General features: G+C 54.3%; 1 protein-coding gene across 2 annotated transcripts in view; it reads right to left on the reverse strand.

The window, feature by feature from the left end:
* The window catches only part of ZCCHC24 (zinc finger CCHC-type containing 24), a 54518-nt gene that overhangs the window by 15772 nt on the left and 11217 nt on the right, over nucleotides 1-27529 (reverse strand). For both annotated transcript variants that reach the window (XM_081268687.1, XM_081268688.1), the window contains exon 2: nucleotides 26726-26926. In XM_081268687.1, the coding sequence (XP_081124813.1) occupies nucleotides 26726-26926 (201 nt within the window). The remainder of the gene's footprint in view (nucleotides 1-26725; nucleotides 26927-27529) is intronic.

A 27529-nucleotide genomic window follows, 5' to 3' on the forward strand; every position in this document is an offset into this window, starting at 1 on the left:
TTTATGCTTATGGTCGATCCTAATGAAGGAGCTGTCTTCCCTGAGTGGGCCCAACTCACTGACTGGGGTGATTGACCAGCCCACTTCATGGTCTGCAGACCCTGCCTGCCCACCAGGGGGCGCCCTGTGTTCTCCCTGTGATAGGGACCCTGTGAGGAGGGCAGTTCTGTCCTTACTCCTGCCCCTTGCAGTGTGGACACTGGGGCTGGTATGGGACACTGATGGGCCTCTGGCTGCTGGTTCTGCAGGACCATATTCATGTCCTAGAGCTACCTGCTCTCAATCACAGAAGGCATCCCCCACCCTCCACCCCTCCTGCTCCTGTGTGGTTCAGGGAAGCTAGAAGTAGTCCCCATTGTCCTGTGACATAGCCTGCTCACTCTGCTCTGCCCCGCTGCCTGATGTCCTTCCACAGTCAGTCATTCTCAGGGTGCAGGGGGTCCCTAAGGGTCCCTTTGGACTGGCAGTCTCTTTTTCATAGATGATGATCATGATGGCCTTTGGTGGTTTGGTGTGGAGCATCACAAGGACGCGGACACAGGAGGGGGTGGCAGGAAGTTGCTGAGGGCTTGTGGCTGTTGGACTTGACTTTCTCAACTTCTGGGAACCAGGATCACACAAAGGAAAAAGTCCAAGTTGGGATGGGAAGAAACAGGAGGGGGCCGCTGTCCCAAGTCTTGGCAAACTGGGGCATCCCTTCCCCTCTCTGGGCCTCAGTTTCCCCACTTCCAGAACACGAGGTGGGACTGGCCTCAGGGCAGGGACACTTGCCTCCCCAGAGGCCCGCAGCCCAGTGTGTGCCTGGCAGCCTTATGGCACTCCCCTTCTGCAGAGCACTGCGTGGTCCCCTGCGTCCAGCTGAGAGGCTCTGGCTGAAGCCAAGAGTGTCTGGGGAGGAAGCAAAGCTGGGCTCCTTGCCGCCCCGTCCTGCCCCTCTGTGTGCTCTCCCGCGGCCCTGGCCTTGAGTCCAGCGTCCCAGAGAGGAAGAGCCCTGGGTCTCGGGAGTTTCGGATGGTTCTGCCCTGTTAAAGAAGCAGAGGCCGAGGGGCAGCTGGCCCACTGCTTTGAGGGGCATCAGAGAAGGTGAGGAAAGGCTAAGCACAGGCTCATGGCCTAGCCTGGGGCTCTGTGTGGCCCTGCTGGCCCTTCTTGGAGGCTTCCCTAGCAGAGACCAAAACTTCCCCTCTGGAACCCCTCTTCTTGCTCTCCCTGCTGTCTCTCTTTGAGCCTGGGGTGCTGGAAGCACCAGATGCCCAGCTGGGCCCTGGCTCTCCCAGGTCCATCTCAGAGCCTCAATTTCCTCGTCTGCCAAGTGAGAAGACTGCTTCAGAGGAGCTGGGGACACTGACCTTCAGTGAGCACCTACTACATACTAGCACTTCCTAAGCTGCCACTCCACAGCCCTCCACTTGTCAGGAGTGCAGAGGCCCAGGGAGGCCAAGCAACCTGCAGAGAGCCCCAGCCCGGATGCCAGAGTGTCAAAGTGCCACTTTCCACCCAGTGCACAGCCTCCCCGGGAGGTGGTTGTGAGAGAGCCAGAGACCAGGCTGCTCTGAGGAACACAACCGCCTCTGGCTGACACCTCAGCCGCATCCATTCATTCACACGGCAGACGTTTTTTTGTTCCACACCCCCTCCGCACCCATACCAGGTTTTGTGGACAATTTCAGGGATATGGAAACAAACAATGCAGCGAGAAACACTCTGCCTTTATGGAGCTCAAGTCTAGGGCCTTCAAAAGGGTCAGCCCATCACTGTTCCCCCAGTCATGGCCCAATACCCATCACACACCCCTCAGTGACCCACCCCAGGCTCAAGCCTGGCTCAGACTCTGTGGAATCTGTGGAAACACATTAGACCCACATCCTCAGGCAACGGCCCCCCAGACCCCCTAGGTGACAGGCACAGGGCCAGTGGGTGACACCCAAAGTCATCTCTAATCCTTGTAGCAGCCCCTCAGAGGCAGCGCTCCTGTCCCTAATGGCAGGCGAGGAGCAAGGCTCAGGACGGGCAGCAGCTTCCGACATCACCTGACTGGTAAGCAGGGGGGTCAGATCCGAGGTCAGGGTGGTGGGTGCCCAAACCTGTGCTTTCCCTTCCTCCCTGTGCTCTGCCGCACGGCTGGGGGCCCTCCCAAGACCCCCACAATTACGTGTCCACACAACACATGCCCTGGGAGGCCCTGCTAGCCTTAGCCCGTCCCAGGCAGCCGCAGGCTGCAGGATGGCCCAGAGGAAGCAGCCGGTCAGAGGGACAGGTGGGCTGGGCCGAGGGGCCCGCAGGATGCTGGGAGGGAGGAAGGACGCAGTGAGCGGCCACCCTGGCTTCCTCCCGAGCCTCAAGGGCCTCCTTGTCTGAGCCCAGACGGCCTGGCCTCCTGGCCCCAGGCCCTCTCCTCTTTTCTGGGTTCCTGCCGCAGCCCAGCATGGGCCCAAGAGGCTCAGCCTCCTCGGCACCCCTCCCAACCCACTCCCAGCCCAAAACCACCGCAAAAATGCCATCCTGATTCCACAACACTAGGGTTTGTCAAAGTACAGGGAACAATGGGAGCTTTCACAGTGACAGGAAAAGGCCTCAGGAAAGCCCTGGGGAGGGGGCTTAGCTGGGCAGGGGGGTGGAGAGCAGCGAAGGGTCCAGATAGAGACAGAGAGCAAAGGAAAAGACAGAGGGGAGGGAGGAGACCCAGGAGGGGGGAGAGAGCAGCCATGGCAGGAATAAGGGATGGGGCAGGGCGGGCCCCACAGAGCAGAGGGGACAGGGTGTGACGAGAGGCACGGGGGTGATGCGGGAAATCAATCAACTTGAGGGAAAGAGGAAACAAACTTAGGAAGGGACAGAATGCAGGTCCCCAGGACCTGTGCGCCCCTGGCAGGTCTCCAGGCGCTGTGCCCAGGAACCCCTCTCTCCAATCCCCCCCCCCCCCCACTACCACCACCAGGCCATCTGCAGGAATCTCAGGCAGAACCTTTCAGAAAGCGAAGACTCTGAATCACATGCACAGGCGAGCACTCCCTGGTTATCTGTTTCCTGCTTCTGGCCTCCCTCCACCCGCCAACCAGCCACGGAGCGGAGCGAGGGCAGGGAGTGGGAGAGGGGCCAGGCCAAAGGGTGGAAAACATCCGAATCACAGGCATTGCAAAAGACGCGGGCATCCTCCCCTCATGTGACTGTGGGTGGCTGCGTAGGGGTGGATCTGAGATTTGCAACCACCCAGCGGTTTGTTGATCCCTTCAGTGGCGCTGAGTGGCAAGCCAGGTCCCTGTGCTTCCCTGCCTGCGACCCTGTATGTTCAGCAAGTGCTTTCCTCTCTGGTACCCCTTCTCTCCTGCTACACCCCAGTCCAGCCTGGCCAGGTCCCCCTCAGGTACTCTGACAGCCACTTCAGGCTCAGGGTCCCCCTCACTGGAGGACAGAGATGGGGCGCACAGGGTGCTGGAGCCCCTTCCCCATCTGTCCCCAGCTGACCGTCTAACCTCAGCCTCTGCGAATCCCTTCTACAAAACTGAAGCTTGAATAAAAACCCAAGTCACTTCCCCCCACCCAGCCCCTTGCTTTTGCTCTTGCGGTTCCCTATGCCCCCTACACAGCAAATGACCAGGTGTCCTTCAAGGACAATCTCTAGGGCACCCTCCTCACTTCCCTGCCCCCGACAGTGTCCACTGCCCTCCTGGAGTCCCGTGCTGGCTTTCCAGCCGAGAACCTCCTGTATCTCCCCTGAAGAAAGCTGGGCTCCCCAAACTCCCAGGCTGTGGCCTGCACCCCTTGCTTGGCTGTGGATTGGCTAGGACATCCGGCTCAGAGATTTCATCTGAAGTTAAAGACACTTGAGAGCTTCCATGATGACTCCCAGGAGCCTCTGTGTGCGTGGGTGGCCCTCTGGAGCCCTCACTGCCTCGTACTCCTCTTGGGGCCCCAGGCCCTGCCAGACCTCAGGACCCATCAGCAGCTGGAGGGGTCCCTGGACATGAGCAGATGTCATGATGGGAGAGGTGGACAGCAGGGACAAGGATGGGGCAGGAGCCCCACAGGCAGGAGATGGCAGCGTGGGGCTGACCCTGGGTGGGCTCTGTCCTCTCCTAGGACGCCCCTTCTGGACTCTGCTGACCACCCTGGCTGGCAGCGCCATTTTCATAAGCTGCCTGGTCCCTGGTCCCTGGTCTGTGTCTGAGGCTGCCCTGGGGAGGCCTGGAGAAGGTGGCCGTGGGGAGCCCGCTGTACCTGCTGGGGGGAGGCGCTACACGAATCCCGGGGGCAGGAAGGTGGTGGGTAAAGGGCAGTCCTCAGGGCACCAGGAGGTTTTCGGTGTGAGGGCCACAGCGCGGGAGGAGGGGACAGGGGAGCTCAGCTGAAAATAGCGATGGGGGAAGGGCGTGGAGGGTGGCCGAGTGCCAGAAAAGAGCTCTGGTCTGTCCTGGCTGGTGAAGCGCTGGAGTCAGCAGTTTGGGGCTACTCTGACAGGAGCCGGGGGGGGGGGGGGGGGGGCTGGGCTCCTAGGGCTGCCTGGCGGGAGGCTGTAGGTCTGACTTCCAGACTTGGCTCCGTCCTCACACAAATCACCTCCTGGCGGGGGCCTCCATTTCCTCATCTGGCTAGCAAGGGGTAGGCAGAGAAGCGAGCCTTCACCTCTGAGGACCCGGAGCTCTGGAGCTCTCGGAGCTTAGGACAACAGGACGACACAGGTACCGACTGCGCTACATCCACCAGGTGCAGAGGCTGGCCATGCAGTAGACATGGAGGCAGCTCCATGGTGAAATGGCTCCACATGAGAAACCGAAGGCCCAGAGAAGTTAAGTCACCTGTCCAAGGTCACAAAGCAAGGAAGAGGCAGGCCTTGAACCCTGGTCCTTCTTGTCCAAATCACTCATTGCTGTATGAGCTGCCCGAGGTCCAGAAGGCCATCGACTGGTGTTAAGGTCACTAGTGGTAACTGGACTCAGGCAGAGCAGGGTTTAAGAGGTTTCTGTGGCCGTCCCAGTGTTTGCCAGCTCTTCCCATGATTCCTTGGGGTCAGCTGGTGTTGGGAATCAGAGAACAAGAGGTGGGATGCCAGGTGTGCAGACCTCACAGGTTCTTCCCCTCAGGGTGGAGCCCTGCCAAGCGATGACCTTTCCATTTGACATTCCCTACCCTGCAGCTAGGTCATTCCTGACCCCAAGGGCTGGGAAGTCAGTGCAAAACTGACCCCGTCCCACTGTCCCCAAGGCCCCAGAGGGTTTGGTGCAGGCAGCTCTGTAGGAAGCAGGAGATTAGAGTGTCCCCAAAATGGCTGGTTCCCCTCCTGGGCCCCAGGTACCCCCAGAAGCAAAACTCTGACAGCTGCTGTGGGCAGGATCACCTTCAACAGCCATTCCATCCCCACTACAGATGAGGAATCCAAGGCACAGAGAGGTTGAGAGATCTTCCTGAAGTCACACAGCCTGAAAGTAGCAGAGCTGGGATCTAAACCAAGGCTTGGTTCGCTCCCACAACAACCCAAGCTTCCGGCCTGGCCTCCAGCTCTGACCTTCTTTGTGCCCTTGTCTATGGGCAGCCCCCACACCACAAATAATCCTGCTGGTGCCCCAACAAGAAAAAAGAGGGAGTGCATACCCAGAGTGGGGCTGGCTGGCTGGGGGTCACTCTTAACACCCACCTTTGCACTTCCCAGTCCCACGAGCTGCTTATCCTGCCCCAGTGAGATCCAGTAGAAATTGCACTTACTTCTAGAAACTTCCTTGGCTGTCCTGCCCTCTCTCGTAATCCCTCACACCTACCAAAGGAAACCAGCACCCTCCTGTGCCCGCAGCTCCTACAGTGGTGCAGGTCGCCAGCTGCAGGCCTGACCTCGTGCCATGCCTGTCACAGAGCACCCAGGCTGCAGGCGCTGTGGGAGCTGGCCGGCCAGGCTGGGTGCTGACTGCCGCCCTGAGCCAGTGCGGTCACCACCATGCGCCATGGAGGGAACTGCAGTCCACTTTTCTCACCAGGATATTGGCGGGTTCCTTCTCGAACCCCACGCGCCTCACAGTGGGGAAGTCTGCTCTCGTCTGACTCCAGGTGCCCGAGGCTTGATTTCAAGGCACAACATTTTCCTCACTCACACTTGAGCCTGTACCTTGAGCCTACACCTGGGGCACTGTTGTCACACAGACAGCTGGCCTCACCAGTGGGTTGGGGGTTGTCTCCAGAGTTTGCACCTCTAGTCCCCGGGGAAGCCGGAGTCCCATTTTGGTGACTACTAATCAGTCTGTGGAAGCAGCAGTGTCTGTCAGGAGCTGTCTCCACACTGCCCCCAAATGCCCATCCTACAGCTCAGGAAACTGAGTCACAAAGAAGGCAGGTGCCTTGCTCAAGCCTCACAGGAAGTCAGGGTGGGAGGGAGCTGGGATCGGGGCCCAGGGCTGCTGAGCTCAGGAGCAGGCTGGTTGCAAGTCTGAGAGGGCCGCAGCCTGGGCTGGGCAGAAGGGCCAGGTCTTTAGGGGCAGGACTAGGGGTGTTGGAGGTGGTGTCTTGGCAGCAGGGTGCTGGGAGAGGGCTGGCCTGGCACTCCTGGCCCAATCCCAAGCCTGTGACTCCTTGTCATCTGGAAGCCATCACTGCCAGTAATGACCACAGAGCAGACCTGGCTGCTGGGGGCTGTGGCCCCGTCTGTGCAAGACGGAAAAAGAACACGGCCTGCAGGGACCTCCTGCCCCCACCTGTGCTCCTGGCACTTGCCTTGGCCCTGGCACACACAGCTCCCAGTGGGCCCAGCTGTCAGGAAAAATCAGCCCTGGAGCTGTAGGCATGGGGGCCAGGATGGGTGCCCAGGAGCCTGGCCAAAGCCAGGAGACCTGGGCTTAGCTCCCTGCTCTGCCTACTAGATCCCCGGCTCTTGACTTAGCTCCTTGGGCCTCAGTGTCCCTGCGGTAGCTCGGGGGCTGCCTGGCTGGGCTGGGTGCCTTCCACAAACCGGCATGTGTTTGATCAGCTTGGGCCCAACCTGCCCAGGGGTCCTGCTTGTCCTCTGCAGGCCAGGGGGTGCGAAACAACCAGCACAGGAGTGAAGAAGGCGCTGGGTGACTGTCACATACACACTTATCTCACCAGCCATAGGGCCCTCCATCCTTACCCTCAACAACTAGGTACTGGGTACAACCAAGAGTAGGTGGTTAATGAGACAGACGTCACCCCTTTCCAGTGAACTTACAGGAGTTGGGGAAGGATCAAGACAAGGATCTCTTGCAAATTATCCAAGCTGTTCTGAGAACTAGGAAGGGATGGGGTGCTAGGGCCAAGGCTAACAGGGTCTTCTTTGGAGGGGGCAGTCACACTACAGGGTGGGTCCCGGGCGATCTGGGCCATTCCCAGTATCTGAAGTTTTACCACTTCAAACACTTAAAGGCGAACATTTCTTATCTCCCTCCCGCCCCCAGCACACCCCCCAGCACCCTCTGTGACCTGGGTAAGTTCCTCCACTGCCTGGGCTCAGTTTCTTCAACTGTCCACGAGGTGACGGGGTGGGCCCAGGAAGGCCAGGGCTTCATCTTGGGCGTCCCCTCCAACTGGCAGGTACCAGAGAACTGTGTGGAGAAGGATTCTGAAGCTTCCTGCCAGCTTGGTTGGCAAGAGCTGTGGTGGGGATGCCCACCTCCCACAGCTGGGGGCTAGGGGCTGGTACAGGCCACGTGACTTGTGTCAGCATTCCTGGTCTAGGACTCCTCAAGATCCTTCTGGAACTAATGTCCCACCACTAGACTGCACCCAGCCTTGAGAAGAGTGTGAATCCTAACATGGCCTGATCACTGTGCCTTCCTCCTCTGGACTCGTGACAAGCCTTGCTCTCGCCCTGCTGACACGTGGGTGCTGGGCCTTCCCAGCCTGGTCCTGGCTGCAGAATCGCTTCATGCCTCTTCCTCCAGGAAGCCTTCCTCCCACCCTCCCCGCAGCCCACCCACCCACCGCGCTCTGTGCGCATCTGTGGGAAGCTCTCGGATGCTCCCTGAGGTTGTGTGTCTCGCTCCTTCCCAGGCCCCTCAGGTGGAGACCTCAGAGGGCCTCTGATTCCCTGGTCCAGCATGGGTGTGGCACCAGGCAGGGAGCCTCCAGGAGGAGGTCAAGGGCACGTGGCCATCCCGACACTTCTCTCAGCCTGAGATTGGGAGCTAAGCAGAGAGCCAGAGAGTTGGGCGGCACACGGAAGGGGGAGGTGGCGGCCCGGCAGCTTCCTGGACAGCATGCCGGCTGATGCTCCCGGTCCTCAGTGTGGCTATTGTCCCTGATGGGCCAGAGAGAGGGCTCAATAGGCCCTCTGTCCCTCCCTGAGCAGGCTGGCCTGGCTCAGTGGCGTCCCACTCGGGCAGCTGGGAGGCGAGGGCCAACACTTCCTGTCCCCACCGCAAGTGTTCAGAGTGGCAGGAGGAGGGGGAGCTCTCAAGACAAGCACCCATCTGTGTTCCCCAGAGAAGAACTGCCCAGCTGGGGGAGGAGGCGGGAGAACGGAGGGCCAGCCATGGTAGGGACATTTCTAACTAACTCTGTGTCTCAGCCCTTCCCAACAAGCCTGGGGTCCCTTGAGCTGGAGCAGACAGGCCATGCACATCCTTGCCATACCTCAGGGCCTTTGCACTTGCTGTTCCCTCCCAAGAATACCCTTCCCCCAGATTGCCATACCATTCGCTTCTTTATTTTTCTCTTCCCATCCTCAGAGAAGCTGTCCCTGACCACCTTATTTGAACTTAACCTGCACCATGGCCTATCCATTTATGTGTGTTTCTTTACTGTCACCCCACAAAAATACTAGCTGCAATCTTTCCTTGTCTTCCTTGTTCACTGTAGTAGACTTCCTCATACCCAGGACAGAGCTAGGTGCATAGTAGGTGCTCAGTAAATACATTATGAGTGAATAGATCAAAGTAACATACACGAGCACTGGTTCACATGCTGAGGGACCTGCTCGGGAAGAGCAGAGCCCTGTGTTTGGGGAGCTGGAGAGGCCAGAGGGAGTGCAGGAGGAGTCAGGTAAGTCACAGGGGAGAGGGCTCCATGTGGCTACAGAAGCTGGTGTAAGGTCTGGATATCAGAATGTCTTGGGATGGCAGCGGGGGATGGGGAGGCCCCTGGGACCCCATCACAGGGTGGCTACTGTCTCTGATGGTCACCTGAGCCTGTGCAAGATGAAGGGGGACCAGGCACCTAGCACAGTGTTATATTCACATTGTCTCTCTCACGTCCACGTGTTCATGGCACACTCACGGGCTCCCCTGCAGGTGGGCACATGGCTCAGGGCAGGGCAGGCCAAGCTAGAGACAGCCAGGCCACGTGAAGAAGGGCACGAGGCAGACCCAGGCTCCCCACCATTCCCAGCTGCCGGCCAGGCCCCAGAACGTTTCTTCTGAGCCAAGAAGGAGGAATGGACGGGACAGGTGTTGAGTCCACAGTGGAAGGAAACCCAGGAGAGAGTGAAACTGGAGCCCCGAGGGCAGGCCACCAGGCCCTCCTGGTCACTCAGTATGAACAGGGCACCACAAAGTGTGAGGGTCTGGCTGCGCTTCCCGCTGGCCCTGTGCTCAGCAGACAGGGTGGCCGCGGCCAGGGAGGTGCGAGGTCTCCAGCCCCAGAGCCCAGACGGGCAGGAGTAGCTCAGGCCTGGGCCAAGAGCAGTGCCAGGGAAGAGTCTGAAGCAAACGTGGGGAGGGAGGAAGGCCAGGCGGCTTCCAGATACTCCCTGACTCCTCCCGGAGCTGCCATGCTCTGCTGGGACCCTGTCATGTGTCTGAGAAGGCCTGAACCCCATGGACTGCCTTGCCAGGCCACAGGGGAGGGCTCTTCAGTCTGCCACTGTCCACCTCTCCAGGAGGCTGGCACCAGGGCAGAGACCTGGGTAAGTCCTCAGCAAAGACAGTGTCCCCAGACCCTGGAGCTCATGCCATGTGCTCCTTACTGGGCACTGACCCTCTCCAGCTCTCGTCTGACTCCCAGTAGCTCAGAAGACTGGAATCCCAGGAGTGAAAAGAGCCACCGGGATCCTTGGCACGAGGAAACCCTGGGGAAAGGCTCCTGGCTCTGCCACCTGGAGCAATGGGCCTTTGTAGAGAGCTGGGCCTGCCAGGCACACGGTGCACACACAGGGAGCAACAGGTAATGTACTTCCCTCCATGACCAGCCAGATTCACCACCATCACCACCACCACCACCATCACCATCATCACCACCACCATCACCATCATCACCACCACCATCACCACCACCACCACCATCACTACCACCATCACAACCATCACCATCACCACCACCACCACCACAATCATCACCATCATCACCACCACCATCACCATCATCACCACCATCACCACCATTACCACCATCACTACCACCACCACCATCACTACCACCATCACCACCACCACCTCCATCACCATCACAATCACCACCACCACCACCTCCATTACCATCACAACCATCACCACCATCACCACCATCACCACCACCACCACCATCACTACCACCATCACCACCACCACCTCCATCACCATCACAATCACCACCACCACCACCTCCATTACCATCACAACCATCACCACCATCACCACCATCACCACCACCACCTCTATCACCATCACCACCACCACCTCCATCACCACCATCACCATTACCACCACCATCACCACCATCACCATTACCACTACCATCACCAACTGAAAGAGGAACACATGCCCAAGAGCAAAGCAAGTGACTCCAGGATTCCAAGCGAGGTGGTTGGCAGAGCTTGCAGCTAACCTCCAGATCTTGGTGGGGCTGCAAGGTGCGCAAGGGTGACCTCCTGAGAGCGTGCACACGTACTCTCTCTCTCTGTGTGTGTGTGTGTGTGTGTGTGTGGCTGTGCAAAGGCCTTTGCTCTAGGCCCCTCTTCACCAGCCAAGACAGGCTGGAGGAGGTTCAGGACTCATCACAGGTAGCTCTGAATTTCCAAAGTGACAGCATGAGCCACATGGAAAATTGTGACTACACTGAAGGAGGGGAAACTACAACAGCTCCAGCTCTTCTGAAAAAAGTCCTCTGCTTCCCTGGCGTGCCCTGCTTGTGGCCCCACTGGAGGTGGGCCATTGTCCGACTTGTGGCCCTGCAGCCTCTCATCCCACCATGGGCCAAGGGAGAGCTCTGGCTGTGTAGCTCTGGAGATCCAGGTTCAAATCCTGCTGATGTCATTTATTAAGAGCTTGGGGAAGTCTGTGAATCTCTCTGAACCTTAGTTTTCCAACATTCAACTGGGGATAGCAATAGCTATCTGGTGGGTAGTGAAGAATTTCTATACTTTTGAGTGCAAAGTACTTAACACATATTTGGAAATTTGGTAAATAGTAGCCATTATCACCACCACCACCATCACTATCACCACCAACATCATCATCACAACAATCACCATCATTATTACCACCACCACCACCGTCATCACCATCACCATCACCATCACTATCATCATCACCACCATCATCACCATCATCACCACCCCCACCACCATCATAACCATCACCATCATCACCAAAGCCATCACCATCATCACCTGCATCACCATCACCATCATCATCAGCAACGTCTTCATACTTGCCTAGAATCTCAGATATCCAAGACCTTTCCACCCTCCTGCACTAGCCTGCTAAACTTTTGAAAACCCCAGGGAGTCTGAAATGCACAGTTGCTCCCTCTGAGTGAGTATAAGCGAGCCCCCCCATTCTCCTCCAGCAAATGCAAGCCCCTCTTCAAGATGCGTTCTATGCTGAGATTGGCAGCTGGAGGTGGTCATGGAAGCCCCTGTTCCCTCCTAGTGTGCCAGGGTTGCCTGTGTGAGACCTCGTGAAATCCTCACTGTGACTCTGTGAGTTAGGATCCACCAGCCCCCAGCCAGGAAAGTCCCTGTGTAGGGACTTTCTCAAGGTCCCACAGTGAGCGAGGGACAGCTCACACCTGACTCTTCCCAGCCCACCCTGTCTCCTGCCTGACCTGCAGGCCAGGCACTGCCACACTCGTGCACAAGTCCTGGGGGAGTGAAACCAAGGCCTGTGTGGTTCGGCTGGCAGAAAACGGCCCAGGAGGTCACCTGGGACAGCAAGATCCCCTCCTGGGCCTGGTGAAATCGCCAGGCTACAGGCTGTACATGAGTAATCCTGAGTCGCGGAGCTGGCTCCTGTCACCTCAGGGGGACCTGAAGGTCAGTCCTACAGAAGGCTGATGGCTTTGTGCAAAAAGTCTGGCCTGGGAAGGGTCATGCAAAGGGCCATGTTGTGATGGCCAGCAATTAGGAGTCCTGGGCTTGGGCACCAACTCTATCAGGGCAGTCACCTCCTCCTGGACCTCAGTTTTCCCATCCAGAGTCGGGGGTGTGTGTGCGTGTAGGGAGGTCTCTAGGTGCAAAAGCCTCTACCGTCTAAGCCTGATCTTGCACTCTGGGGACTGACAGCTGTACTGTGAGATGGAACTGATGCAAGGAGCAATCGAGAGCTGCTGCTGCACATCTATCCTGCTGTCCTTCCTGTTGTATGGTCAGACGTGCCCCTCTCACTTGCTCTGCCTTCCACTCCTCCATTGCCAGTGCTGGAGGAAGAGCTGAAGCCAAGGGAGCTCCATGGGGGTCTCTGCTCTCCCCACCCCGACTCCTTCTCCCAAGAGAGGCCCTCTAGACCAGGAGGGAGGGGGCGCATGTCCAAGCTCACACAATCATCGCCCTGTCTCAGGGAGACAAAGGCCAGGCCCTGGGCCCTGGCTGCCGCCTGCCCAGAAGGAATGATACTTCACAGTGTTGCTGAATTTAGAATTTTACAAAATGTTAGTGCCATAATAACTTAGATGCCTGGAATCTCTAGAATTCAGGCTAATAACGTGTTGTGATCACAGACGTCGAGAATCTTCATTTCAAAGAACAATAACAACAGCACATCAGACACCCAGAAACAACATGGGAGGCTCAGACCCACACCATCTTGATCTGCACTGACGACGGAGGAACTCAGACTCAAAACCACACGATTCAGAACAATTGAGCGTCAGAGTCACCCAGTGTGGGCAGCCCGGCTGAGTGATAAAACTTAGTGATCACACAGTCTAGGAATCTGGGATGAACATCAGAAGGTGGTAGAAGCAGGACCCCTGCAACGTTTTTGCAGAACCTTGTCATCTTCACTGCCACGACTCAGAAGAATAAAATGGTTTTGCATGGCTGCAGAGCCCTGATCATCCCCTGCCTGAGGTTCACACCATTTCAGACCTGGGCACGTGCTTTTGCCCAGCTGCTCATCAGAATCACCTGAAGAGCTGACCAAATGCCCGTGGCCAGGCCTCCCCCAGACCTACTGAATCAAACTTTCCAGCACTCCCCAAAATAAACAAACCAAAACACCCCAGGATACTCTAATGTGAAGTCTCTGTTGAGAACCATAGACCTCGTCTCATCTCTCCTCCATATTACAGACGGGGAAACAGACTGCAATTAAAAGTCACTGGCCCGAGGACCCCAGTGATGTTCCCCAGCCCCTACATCAAGATCAACCCGCCTGGGCCTCTTGTTTCCTTCACCTGTACCCCTTTGGCTCCCGGGGTTCTATCCTCAAATCACTGCACCTGTCTCACAGGACCCTGCCCCCAGGGCTTCCCTAGGGGTCTTAGGTACCAAGCAGGTCAGGTCAGAGTGAGCCACAGAGAGTTGCCAGGCTCCCTCCCCCGCACGCTCAAAGCCCACCAGGAGGCCTGGGGTAAAGAGAAGCCCCAGGCACAGGCAGTCAGAAACCAGGGTCCCAGCCATCCATCACTAGCTTGCTGTGTGGCCTCAGGCAAGTCTCTTGGCCTCCAGGTCAATGATCTCAAGGTGCGAGGCTGGACAGAGGACTGCTGCGAACCCCTTCTGGCTCTGCCTCTTGACCTCCCACAACAGGGCCAATATTTAAGTGGGTGGAACCCTCAGGACTTTTGCTACTTTGTTCCTGGTCAATTAGGAAGCTGCTCATTGTGTCTAACCTGAAACATTCCAGCTGCAGTTTCTCAGTACCCTGCTGCATGATGATAGAGACTGTGGGAACAAATGCCCTTGGCTTGCTCAGGGGAAGCCCTGCCCTCCTGCCTCCAAGTTGATCTGGTTCCTCATCCCTAACCCTGTTCCAGGTCCTGCAGTCTCATTGCCTCTGGTGGGGACCACACTCCCAAATAAACTGGGGTGGCCTTATGGGGGACTGCTAGATGGACAGAGGCTGTCAAGGCCTCTGGATGTTTTAGTGCCCTCGACACAATCCTGGTTCCATAAACAGCCTCCAAAACAGGGGTCCTGCTGGGCCAGGGTGTCTTCTCCAGTGAGATGGGAATTTCCAACCAGGATCCCCTATTAGGCTCTAGCAAGAAGCCCAAGGGCTGACCCCCCAGGAATGGGGAAGTAGGAGTCAGGATGCTGCAGAACAGTGTTTCCTAAACTTGAATGTGCCCATGAGTGACCTGGAGAGCTTGTGAAAGCCTGGCTTCTGCAGCCTGGGGGGCGGAGGGCAGTGCTCTGCAGCTCTGATGAGCTCCTGGTGCTGCCCCTACTGCTGAGCCAAGGAGTAGACGTTGAGGCAGGACTTTGTGTGTTCACAAATAAAATTTTTTTTCTTCTGAGGACCCCCTTCCTTCATTCAACTTTGCTGGGAACTTTTCCACGGTTAGCTGGAGGATCCACACAGCAGCCAGGGGACAGGCTGGGGGCATATTCCTGGGTCCGCCATATAGAGTGAACACTTCCGTGTAGCAAGGGGCTGAAGGTAGGAGGGGCTTGTTCAAGGTCACCTGGCTGTCCTCCTACCTCTAAAGTCCCCTGTGGCTGATGGCAACCAAACACCTCGGCAAGGAGCAGCCCCATCCCCACCCCATCCCCATCCTGCAACTAACTCCCTGTCCTGCCTCCAGTTCGCCTAGGAGGACTGAGGCCCTCGGGGGCTCTCCAGGGGCCTGGGGGGGACTGTGCTAGCCCCTGCTCTGGCTCTCCATGGCGACCTGAGCCTGTGGGATAGGCCAGGCCACAGACCAGACTCCTGAGGGCTGCAGTGGCCTGGCCCGGGGGTGGGGGGAGGACACCCACAGAGGTGGCTTGGCTGGGCTCTGGGGGGGAACAGGAGAAACCAAGGAAGGGTACCCCAGGCAGGCGGCACAGCAGGAGCAAAGGTCTGGAGGCTGGAAAAGCTCCGCTGTCCAGTGCCTGTGGCTAGCGCTACTGGGGCGGGAGGGGCAAGGAAGGGGGAGCGCTGCAGGCTGCAGCAGCCCGGGCTGCCTCTCCTCCCCTTGCACCAACCCTCCCACTAGGCCCATGAGCCTCAGTGGACAAACGGGATAGATAAGACTCGGGAGGTCCAGTGGCCTCATGAGATGGATGCCCAGCCTCGCGTTAGCATTCTGCAGAGGTCAGTCTTTGCTGCCTGAAGAACAGGAGAGACCAGAGAAAGCTGCCTGCAGGAGGGGGCACTGGGGAGCTAGCCAGGTCACGGTTTGGAAGTGGCTTGTGTCCCCACGGGGCTATATGTTGGGAGCTTGGTCCTAGGGATGGTGCTACGGGGAGGTCCTTAGATCACTGAGGTGCACCCCTGAAAGGCAGCAAAGGCGTTTTCCTGGGTGGTTCTGAGAGGGTGGCTATGAAAGGCCACAAGCTGGGTTTCTCCCTCCTGGCCCTCGCCAGAGCTGTGCTGTGCACCTGCACTGTGAGTCTCTGGGTTCCCCGCTTAATAAATGTCTTTATAAGGCCAGCAGCAAACAGCTGACTAATACTGATGTGGTTTCTCACCCCAGGGCTCCATTCAGTCGGCCTCACAAGTAGTTCAAGTCCAGGGATGGGTCCCACCACCCACTCTGCTCGCGTCCCTGTCCCTCCAGGCCCAGGGCAGAAGATGGAGAAGGTGAGACCCAGACACATTGAGAGTCCCGGGGCGGGGAGGCTCCTCACCATCTGTGATCCTGTCTAAAGCAGAACTGGCGGCTGAGGATGTGAAACTGGCCCTCCTAGGCTCTTTCCTGCCCTGCCAGACAGCAGGAAGGCTGCCTGAAGCCCCACGCCCTGCACTCCACTCCGCATCCCTCCCCCAGCCCGGCAGCTGCTCCCTCTTTCTGAGCCAGGCAAGGTGGACACTTGGTGAGCCCACCCTTGGCCTGTCCCAGAGGGGCGCTGACAGCCACAGGCTACAGCAGGCACCTTCCATGACCCCTCAGCCTCCTCCTGAGGCCCCCCGCCCCCAGGGCAGGGCAGAGCTTCCATTCCTCATCCTGTGGGATAGGCCAGGCCACAGACCTGGAAGCAAACCTGGGTGACCCAAAAAGTCACCAGAGCCTTTCCCGCTCCCTCCCAAACCCCCTGACAGGCCTCCCTGCCACCCATCCTGGAATGGCAGGCCCCTTTCTCCAGAAAGGAGGGTGGGAGGGAGGCTGGAGGCCCCTCTGTGGAACCCCCAAGCCCTCTCAGGCCTCAGACCTCCCAAACGTGTAACGATGGTGACAGCTCACACAAATGGTCCACGGAGGGGCCAGGTGCTCCCCTCAGCACGTCACCTGAGGTGACCTATCCAGCCCCAGCATCCCAGGAGGCAGGATTCTTTAGTGTCATTGAGGGAGAAACTGAGGCCTAGATAGACTGGCTTCTTCTCCTGAAGGCGCACAGCTAGTAAGAGGCAGAGCTAGGAACTGATGGCAGGCCCTGGAGCCGAGGGGCCTCGGGAGGGGCTGGGGCAGTGCTGGGCCCCCAGACACCAGGCCTGGGGCACTACCCTCCCTCAGCACCTCCACCAAAGCCACCACCTGCCACGCAGCAGTCACACTGCAGCCCCCAGCAACGCCCATCCCCACTGACATTCTCGAAGTGCTTATGGCATTCCAGGTCCTGTGCCAAGTGTCTGCACACCGCAGCCAGGCCCTGGCCAGCCAGCCTGCCCGGCGGCAGAGGATCCCCAGCAGTACCTGCAGGAGTGATGGGCAGTGAGGATCACCGGCTGCACACTGGCCCTTCCTCCTCCTCCCTCCTCCCGTCTGCTGTAGGTTTTAAAATGTGCAGAGAGCGCAGCCACACTTTCTCTGCTACTTCCATTGTGTAGTGGTCAAAGGGCCTTTTGTCTGTGGTTTTCTTTCTTCCCCTACTTCCCTCCATCTCTTCCTTCCTTTCTTCCTCCCTTCCCACCTCCCTCCCTCTATAGAATTTTTTATAACTTGTCGTCCTCTCAGACTCTGTAAAAATACCCAGTTTTCCCCTGGCTCATTGATTGGTCTTGTCTGTTTTCTGTTACTATAATGAAATACCTGAGGCTGGGTAGTTCTAAAAAAAAAAAAACAAAAAAAGAGATTGACTTAGCCCACAAGTTTTGGAGGCCAAAAGTGCAAATAGCCCAGCACAGGTTGTGGTGAAGGCCTCATGGTGAGAGCTTAAAGGGAGAGACCACAGGGCAGAGACAGGAACTGAAGTGACGGGAGGGACCAGGCTTGCTCTCTTATAAAATCTTTTCCCAGGAGAGTGACCTTAAGCCCCTTCAAGGGTGGTGCCCAGTGACCTAATCACCTCCCACTAGGACTCAGCTCTCAAAGGTCCACCACCTCTCACCTCGCCACACTGAGGACCAAGCTTCCAGCACATGAACTCAAACTATGTCCAAACCAGAGCAGGTCTAACCTGGGCTAACTAACCAAGGACTTCACACGTCTTTAGCCTGAGAACCTATCTTCACATGGACTTTGCTAAGGTCATGTGTGAGGCAGGCTTCAGGGAAGGAAGGGGCCTGGATCCCACCCTGTTCCACCCCTCACCCTCTGCCCTCCATGACACTCAGCTGTGGGGCTCTGAGAGCTTCTAGCCCTGGGTCCGAGTTCTGCAGGAAAACGCCCACATACCCTCAGTCCCTCTCTGCCTGCCCCTGCCTTGGCTGCAGCCCCTCTGAACCCAGAGATTAGCCAGAGCTGCCATGCGGGCAGGGTCCAGGCAAGGGTCAGACGTGGTTGGCCGTCCCTGCTTGCTGTCTCTGGACACCCCCAGCCCTCAGGGTCGGGCCTTCCTGGGGAGGAGGCCTGGCCAGCTTCCTCTCTGCCCCTCCCCCAGCAGGACCCTGAGACTCTTTACATCCCTCACACCCGCCTCTAAGGTTTCAGCTGCTCTGGGACTCAGTTCTCTCCCTGCTCTATTTTTCTTTTTCTTTTGCAATCTCCAAGAAACCCGAGCTGCCAGATGGGTGGGGGTGATGATTGTGTTCTCTCGGACATCTGGATTTCATTAACAGCCCTGGGCAGGCTGACTCAGGAATGGCAGCTCCCCGGGGCTCGGGCCCTTCCCAGACCTCTCATGGTGCCCGTCTCTTAGCTGGACACAGGAGGCGCAGGTGACAACACTCCTCAGGCCTCCCTCAAAGGAGTAACCACTACCCCCCCCCAAATGCCTTGGGCCTGATGGAGGCTGAGGGCGTGGAGAATTTCTGCTCCCAACTCAGTACTTGAAGGGTGGGGACCAGGCTGGAGGTGGCTAGAAAGAGTAGAGGGCTTAGGGAGAGGACACTGGATCCTGTGTGTACTTCCCCCACCCTGCCCGAGGCTCTATTCCCACACAGGTGCTGAGTGAGTCATTGACTCCAAATTGGAGATGAGGAAAGGTGGCCCAGGGAGGTTAAGTGACTTGCTCAAGGTTGCACAGAACAGTAATATGCAGAGCTAGAACCTGAACTCTGATCTTTGGTTTATAAATTTGAGATTGTTTCCTTTGAGCACAACAAGATACCTCCCACACCAGCATCAGGGTCCTTACTAATGACATGTGGATTGTGAGTTTTAGAGAAAAGGTAGCATTTTGAGTTTTCATGTCATATCATCAGAGGGGCCCACCACAGCCATCCAATAGAAAGCAGCCCCCAGATTCTTTTCAGGATTGCACTCTGAGCTTGCATCCGTAGGTACTTTTGCCTTGTGGGCCCCTTCCTCCATATAATAGAGTTCCTGATTGTGTAAGTATAAAGATAAATATCCAAGGTGGATTCATAATTATAAATTCATCATTGTTATAGTAACTTTCTATTCTGGCCTTAAATACAAATGGAAACATTTCTGTGGAACCCCAAAAGTATCAGGGGCTTGGGCACTTGTCCCTCCTGTTCCTCATGGAGAAACCACCCTGGCAGGGCCTACCCAGGAACATTTTCACAGTCTCCATTACGTTTGATATTTCCTTGATTTTTCTTGATTTGCACTTTATGGTCCTTCTTCAACAACAGAACGCCAGCTCAGAGTGGGGACCTTTCCTCTTTTGTTTACTGGGGTGTCCACAAATGCCACCCTGCAACCTCTGCGCTCCCTGTCTTGGACCTGGTCTGACCATCTCCTATCCCTGCTCATGGCTGGTTTCCGCAGCAGCCTTCTCCCTTCCAGCCCGGCCTCCCACGGCCACTATCACGATCCTTCAAAATGCTAATCCCAGCCTGTCACCGAAAACCCTTGGATGGCTTCTCCCTGCCCTCCAGATTCAGTCCAAGTTTGTGCAGCCTGGCACGCAGGCCCTTCACCACCTGCTCCAACCACACCTTCCGCTCCCCCCTCGGGAGTGCCAGCCCTGGCCAATGGCTGGCGCTGCCCAGAAAGCATATTCCAGTTATTTACAGCCTGGCCTGGAAGCCTGCCCCACCCTAGGTCCCGCCTCCTCCTCTCCGAGGCCTCCCCGAAGCCTAGGCAGAGCTGGATTCTCACTCGGCAAACCTCCGTGGCAGCCTTGGTCACCCAGAATGGCCAGCACTGCTCTGTGTGTCTCCCTGAGGACGAGGTCAGGCCTCATCCAGCGAAGGTTTGGCACCCAGCAGATGCCCAGGAAGGGCTGCAATTCAAAGCCCCCGCTGCAAAGTCATACCTCATAGGCAAGTGCAGTGGGCTCAAAGAAGGACACTGCAACTTAGGTCCTTGTGGTCCTGCCCCATCAGTGTGCAGAAGCCAAGGCAAGACACCCAGGTGACCCTGCAGGCAGCCAGAGGATGCCAACCGTGCCTCCCTGCCGTCGATGCATGTCTGCTGCCACCAGAGCCACACCTGACCTCCCTGACTCCAAGAGGGCAGAAGGTGCCCTGATGCTGGCCTATTATGGGGCACACAGACTGGGTGAGACCAGGCAGGTCTGGCTTCTGTCTGCAGGGTCCTCGACCCTCTTTATTCCCAGCAGCTCATTTTTTGAAGAAAATTTCTTTTGAAGAACCCCAAACTTTCTGGGAATGACAGTGGAGATGGAAGTCTGAATGCAAAGGGTGACTGCAGGGTGTAAGTGGCAAAGATTGGGCTTTGGGATCAGCAGGAGCTGAGTCCCAGCCTCAGCCTTGAGACTCACCTGCTGTGTGACCTTGGGCAAGTCACATCTCTGGGCCTCAGTTTTACCCAGTGGCATTTGGGGATCTCTAGCATGTACCTGAGAGGGTTTTTGAGGGAACTGACAGAGTTAATGCATATAACATGCTAAACTCGGTGATGAACTCGTTCAGAAGCTTTTACTATCATCTCTAGGCAAGTGGCTGGCACACCTTGTAGGGAAGGCAAAGCTTGTGTTTTTAAGCACCACGTGGTGGACACTCTTGTCTCCTGAGACCCCTTGGGTCAGTGCTGACATTAGCTAGAGATGGAACGCTGGTCTCTCCTCCCATGAGGAGAGAATTTCCTTCAGCCACATTTAGAATTGGTCTCCAGCACCTTCCACCTCTGCTTTAGGGGCTCCCTGTCTTCCTGATGTGCCCAGTCCCCATCACACTGGCCTTAGGAACGGGTGAGGCCTATTCGTCAGATGAGTGGAGTTCTGAACACCTTTACCCTAATCTTAAGGTTGGAAAAGAATCAACTCATAGGCCACAAGTCCCGGCTCCTGGACTCCACTAGTGTGGCCGCTGCAGCCAGGGCTTGGGCTTCACCTTCTCTGCTGCCTCCCTCGGACCCCTGGGCTCATGGGCAGACTCAGGACTGACTAGGGGGAGGTGAAGTCCAGCCCAGTTGGATGACTGAGGATTCTAAAAACTTTTGAATCATTTAAAAATCATTCCACAGAAGAGAAGATCTGATGGAGCAGAAAGAAAATTTAAAGAAATAATAGCTGAAATTTTTCCAAATCTAATTTAAAAAAAAGAAAAAAAACTTTAATCAACACATCCAAGCAGCTCGACAAAATCTAAATAGGGTAAACAGAGATGCTTACACACAGACTCAGCATAGTGAGATGGCTGAAAAGTCCAAAAACACTGGAGAGCAGAGCTACGTAGGAATTATATGTCTACATGTCACTCTTGTAAGTTAAGATGATAAGATAAGCCCTACAGTGACCTAGAAAAAATGACTAAAACTATCATGAAAAATTAAAGAAATTAAAATATTACATTAGAAAATTAGTGCCAAAGAAAGCAATAAGAGAGAAATAGAGAAACAAAAACATGAGTGACTTAGGAAATAAAAAGTAAAATGCCAGGCAGAAATCCACCTGCCTCCATCATAGCATTAAATATGAATGGATTAAAGAATCCAATCAAAAGGCAGGGATCCTCAGATTGTGAAACAGAGCCCCTTTAAAGTTAGAAGTTCTGAATTGTTTTAGCTCCTGAACTTCCTTGTGCTGAGAATAGAAATAGAAAACTACCTGACCCAGGTGGGCACCAAGGAAACTGGGGTTCTGTGAGCTCTCTGGCTAGCACAGCCTAGCTAAGTCTACATATGTGTATCTCCTGGGTTTTGTTTCTACAAATGATAACCACTTCTATAAGACAAGAAAAACAATCTAACTGTTTCTCTCCAGTTTGATCAACTGCATTAAATTCATTTTTCCTTTTTGCATCTTTTGCTTATTTTGTAGCTAGGGACGTGGATTGGGGGAGCTGAATCCAGCCAGCTGGAATGCAGGCAGTTTCCCAGCTTGCCTGCCAGTAACAACTGGATAACAAAAAGCAATTGCTACATGGTGTCCTCAGGAAACACACTTTAGATTCAAACACAGCTACAAATTAGAAGTAAAAGAATAGGAAAATCCAGTAGTAACATTGAAAACTGGGAATTTGCTGTCAGAAAAAGTAAACTTTTAACACAAAAAAATATTACTGGAGATAAAAAAGGATATTTTAGAATGATAAAGGATCAATCTATCAGGAGACAAAACAATTAAAAACATACATGCACCTAAGAACAAAGCACCAAATATACATGAAACAAAAAAAAAATAGCATTAAAGAAAAGCAGATACTTCAAAAATAATAGCTGAAGACTTCAATATTCCCACTGAAAATAATGGACAGAATGGGGCAGAATATCAACAAGGCAAAAGGAGACAGATGCATCACTCTAAGCCACCCAGTCTCTACAGACACCCTCAGAACACTCCACCCAGCAACAGAATGCATTCTTCCCAAGTGCACATAGAACAGCCTCCAGGACTGCCCACGTGCTCTGAAGCAAACCACAATCAGTTTAGAAGGGATGAATAATTCAAACTTTCTCTTACCACAATGGAATAAAGTTAGAAATCATTAAAAGATATTTGGAAAATTCACAAATAAGTGGGTAGTAAACAACCCACTCCTCAACAACCAGTGGGTCAAGAGGAAACACACGAAGAAGAAGAAGATACTCTGTGATAAACGAAAATAAAGACACAACATACTAAAACTTACGGGATGCAGTTTTGTGGGAAATTCCTGGCTGCAAACATCTTAACTGAAAAGGGAAGGTTACAAGATCAGTAACCTAATCTTCTACCTCAAGAAAAAAGAAAAAGAACAAACTAAACCCAAAGCAAGATCATGGGAGGAAATTATAAAGGTCAGAGTGGAGAATCAAGCAAGGACTTGAAGAGGTATTTGCAAACCCATATTCACAATAGCCCCAAAGTAGAAGCATCCCCATTGATGAATGGGTGACAGACAAACGTGGTATATCCATCCAATGAAATATTATTCAGCCTTAAAAATAAAGGAAATTCAATAAAGGTATTGTGTCCAACTACAACTAAAACAAAAAATAAAATAAAGGAAATTCTGACACCTGCTAAGATGTGGATACACCACGGGGACATTATGCTAAGTGAAATGAGCCCTGAAGACAAATATGGTATGATTCCACTTCTATGAGGCATCTAGAGAAGTCAAACTCAGAGACAGAAAATGAAATAGTGATCACCAGGGGTGGAGAGGGGAAAAGGGGGATTGATTAAGGGGCTCAGAGTCAGTTTTACAAGATTAAAAAAAAAAGTTCTGTGAATGACAGTCGTGATGTTTGCACAACACTGTGAATGTACTTAATACACTTAAAAATGGTTAGGATGATATATTTTATGTTATGTGTATTTTACCACAATGTTTTAAAAGGTGAAGGTGGAATTCATCATTAAAAGAGAATAAAATCATGACATTTGCAGGGAAATGGATGGAGTTGGAGAATATAATGCTAACTGAAGTTAGCCAGTCCCCCCCACAAAAAAAATGCTGAATGTCTTCTCTGATTTAAGGATACTGATTCATAATGAGGTTTCAGGGGGTGGTGGGTCATGGGAGGAATAAACTTTAGATAGATAGGGAAAGGGGGAGGGGGCACAGGGGTAGGAAAAGACGGTGGAATGAGATGGACATCATTACCCCAAGTACATGTGTGAAGACATGAATGTGTGACTCCACTTTGTGTATAACCAAAGATATGAAAAATTGTGCTCTATATGGGTAATATGAATTGTAATGCATTCTGCTGTCATACGTAACAAATTAAAATTTAAAAAAATTAAAAAACAAAAAGATTAGGGTGGAAAGCAATGAAACAGAGAACAGAAAAACAACAGAGAAAATCAACTAAATCAAAAGTTGGTTCTTGGAAAAGTTCAACAAAATTGGCAAACCTTTAGTTAGTTAGATCAGTCCAAGAAAAGAAAACTCAAATTACAAGAATCAGAAATGGAAGTGGGCGACATTATTATTGACCTTACAGAAATAAAAAGGATTATAAGAGAACACCAGGAACAATTGTAAGCCAATAAATTAGATAAGTTAGATGAAACAGACAAAATCCTAGAAAAACACAAACTGTAGTAACTGAATCAAGAAGGAATACACAATCAGAACAGATCCATAACAAGAGATGGAACTAGTCATCAAAGATCTCCCCACAAAAGGAAAGCCCAGGCTCAGATGGCTTCAGAGGTGAATTCTACCAGACCTCGAAAGGAGAATTAATGATCACTCTCCTCAGTCTCATCCAGAGACTAGAACATGATAGAACACTTCCCAAATCACAGAAACGGGCACACGTGACAAGGATGAACCTGGAGAATGTCAAGCTCAGTGAAGAAGGCCAGTCACCAGATGCACGTTATTATACCACTCCATTTCTCTAGAGGGAGAGAAAGGAGGTGAGCCGATGCGGTGGGGATGGACGATCAGGAGAGGATTCCTCACAAGTATGAAGCTCTTTTTCTGAGTTGAAAAACAGATTCTGAGACTGATGGTCATGGTTTACACAACCCTGAGTGCATTAAAAATCACTGAACTATGCATCTCAAATGGGTAAATTATATGGTGAATGGATTCTGTCTCATTAAGGCTGTTACCAAAAAAAGAACATTCTAGAATCTTTTTCATATTATTTATGTCAAACTCATACAATCATTCGTTTGAAACACAGGCTTCCTTCCACGGCTTATAAAAGACTTGTACACCCATTCCCTTCCTTCAGGAGCACTTGTGCTGAGCACCTGCTGGGTGAAGTGTCTTGGGTGGGTGTCAGACAGCAGGGGGTTCAGGGACAAATCTAGCCCAATGCCAACCCTGTAGCTTGTGGTCAGGTGAGGTGGCGTGGACAGAGTCCAATTAAACCCAGCCTTGCCAAACTACCTAGTACCTTGCAAGATAGGTACACTTTTCAAGGTAACCCAAAGAAGAAATAAATGATTCTAGCCAGCATTTATTTAGTGCTTCCTGTATACAGGGCACCATGCTAGGCATTTCCTTGCATCCTCAAGCACTTGTGTGGGAGAGTGTTCCCACTAGTCCCATTGGACAGGGGACGAGAGGAAGACTGCGAACCTCTGTCATTCCACCCCTTGTGAAATGGGTAGGGGATCCCTGGGCCTTCAGGGTCCCGAGCAGAATCAGGTTTGGGATGGGTCAGGAAAAGGTCTCAGCCAGCTCAAGAAAGAGACTGAGGCTCCACAGACAGGGAGACTCAGCTTGGAGTGGCATGGGTGTTCAGGGAGGCAGGGCACAGAGGCCCCATGAGCAGAGTCCTCATACCTGTCCTACCCCTTTTACAATGCTTCATCTCTTGGAGATCAGCTGTGAAATGGGACCACTACTCCTACTTCTGACATTGAATTAAGAGATAATGATCCATATACAGGAAGAACCAGCGTTAGCACTGGGCTGGGAAGGGAGGGACGCTCTGCCCCAGCTTTTAAAAGACACTGGCTTGCCCAGGTGAAAATCCAGGTACTCCACTGAGTAGTTCAAAGATCACAGCGCATGAGTTCCTTACCTGCCCCTTTGTCCCCCATCTACCTAGAGAACCCTGACAGTGGGGGTCAGTCTCTGCAGGGAGCTCCTCATGCCAAGGGCCTCTTGCTTACTGCATCTGTTCAGAGACAGGGCCCAGAGGCGAGGTACCAGGTCTTGAGGTTGGCACTGTGGGCCAGCTCCCACTGTGAGGGGTCCAGGTCAGGGGAACACATCATCTGGGGATCTTACCCAGTGAGGTCTGGGTGGGTCAGGGACTCATGGGTTTTAGCAAGCCCCAGGAAATACTGGTGCTTTGGTCCGTGGGCTGCACTCTGAGAAGCCAGGACCTGAAGCCTGGGATGGCCGTTCCTGAGAAGAGCTTGGTGTGTGTGACAGCAACAAGCACAGATCAGCCTCCTGTGGCTCTGGACCCAGTCCTACACGGCCACAGTTGACTCCCAAAATCTGGAAGGTAATACTATGTGGACCTTCCGAGTCTCCAGGACTCCATTTCTACTACATTTATCAAATCTAACTAGCATCGCATTATAAAATAATTGGAAAATATGAAAAAAAACAGGGGAAAAAATCAGCAGTAATCTCATACCGTATTTTAAAAGACAGCTGCTGACTGCTTCCCCCAGGATCCCAAAGCCACATCTATGGAAGAGTTTGGGATCTGCCCCAGAGGTCCCACTTCATCTAGGCGAAGCACTGGGTAAGGGGGGGCACTCCCAGCACCCTCCATGTCCTGGCCCCCATGTACCCCAAGAGAGATGCCCAATCCCTTGGTGCCTGAGCCTTCCCGGACCTTTCTGGGGAATGGAGAGTGGGGTAGGACCCCCTTCCCTCATCTTTGCAGGCTGAGGAGGCAGAGGTGGGGTCCGAGGAGGGGGCACACATCTGGCTTCCTGGCCGGGAGCCCACATTCCTTCTGAGTGAGTGTGAGCAGATGGGGCCTCCAGAGAGCTATGAGGAGGCTGTTGGCCCCGTCCTGCCCCACCGTAAGGGGACCCACCCTGCAGGAGCTGGTGGAGACAAAAAGGCGCAAAACCTCATTTGGGGGCCCAGTTTGGGTCCAGGATCCCCCGCTCATTTCCACCCAGCTAGTTAGGCCCAAGCTGGGCCTCTGTTGCATCCACACCAGCAGCCTTGTCTCAGCAAGAGCAGGGGGGACAAAATGGTGGTGACCAGAGGGCCATGGGGCCACTCTCTGAGGGGACGGCTCCTGGGGAGGCCACTGTGCCTGCCCACAGGCCAGAGTTGCCCCAGGTCAGCAAGGGAGCCTGCGAGCCCTCCCCGAGTCAGGGCTGCCTTACCTGGGGGCAGTCCTTGATGTAGTGTCCTTTGTTGAAGCACAGGTGGCACAAGTAGTTAGGCGGGGGCCGCTTGCTGGGCTTGCGGGCCTCGGAGGTGAGGGTCAGGTCCGAGAAGTGCTCAGTGAGGGAGCTGAGGCCGTCCGCGATGTTGTTGAGGGAGCCGTAGGGCGAGGCGCTCTTGTAGGCGCTACTGCTCAGGGCCTGCGAAGGACAGGGGCGTGGGTCGCGGAGGCAGCCGGGGAGGAGGTTTCATGGCCCAACACACACACACACACACACACACACACACACACACACACACGAGCTTATGCAGAGCCTTCAGCTGCCCAAGGGCTCTGGCCCCCAAGTCCAGATCCCGAATTGTGTGTCCTAAGATGAGCCAGTGATCCCCCATGGGGCGACGGTGGCTCTGCTACACAATGGGCCCAACCAATGACAGCAATCTCCCAGGGTTTCTACAAGGCTAAAATGAGGTCAGAAATGTTTGACCTCAAGCCAGGCACTTAGGAACCACTCAGTACACAGTGATGACCACAGTGACTATGATTATCATTATTACAATTAATTCTCCCTTACGCACCGCCACAAGGTAGGAAGGTGGTGTAGAAAGCAACCTGTTAGATTTGGGGGTTCTGCCACTGGCTGGCAGAAGAACTTTGGCTGAGTCATGCTGACTCAGTTTCCCCATCTTGTAAGGAAGAGGCATTGCAGCCGACAGCGCCGTTTCCATTTTACAGGGGTCTGAGCCCCACTTGGCCTCCTGTGGCCAGAAGCCTTTAGTCTGTGTCTGGGAGCTCGGCGGGG

The sequence above is a fragment of the Spermophilus citellus genome, assembly GCF_964194105.1.
Source record: "Spermophilus citellus genome assembly, chromosome: 15".
In the NCBI taxonomy this organism is placed as follows: Eukaryota; Metazoa; Chordata; class Mammalia; order Rodentia; family Sciuridae; genus Spermophilus; species Spermophilus citellus.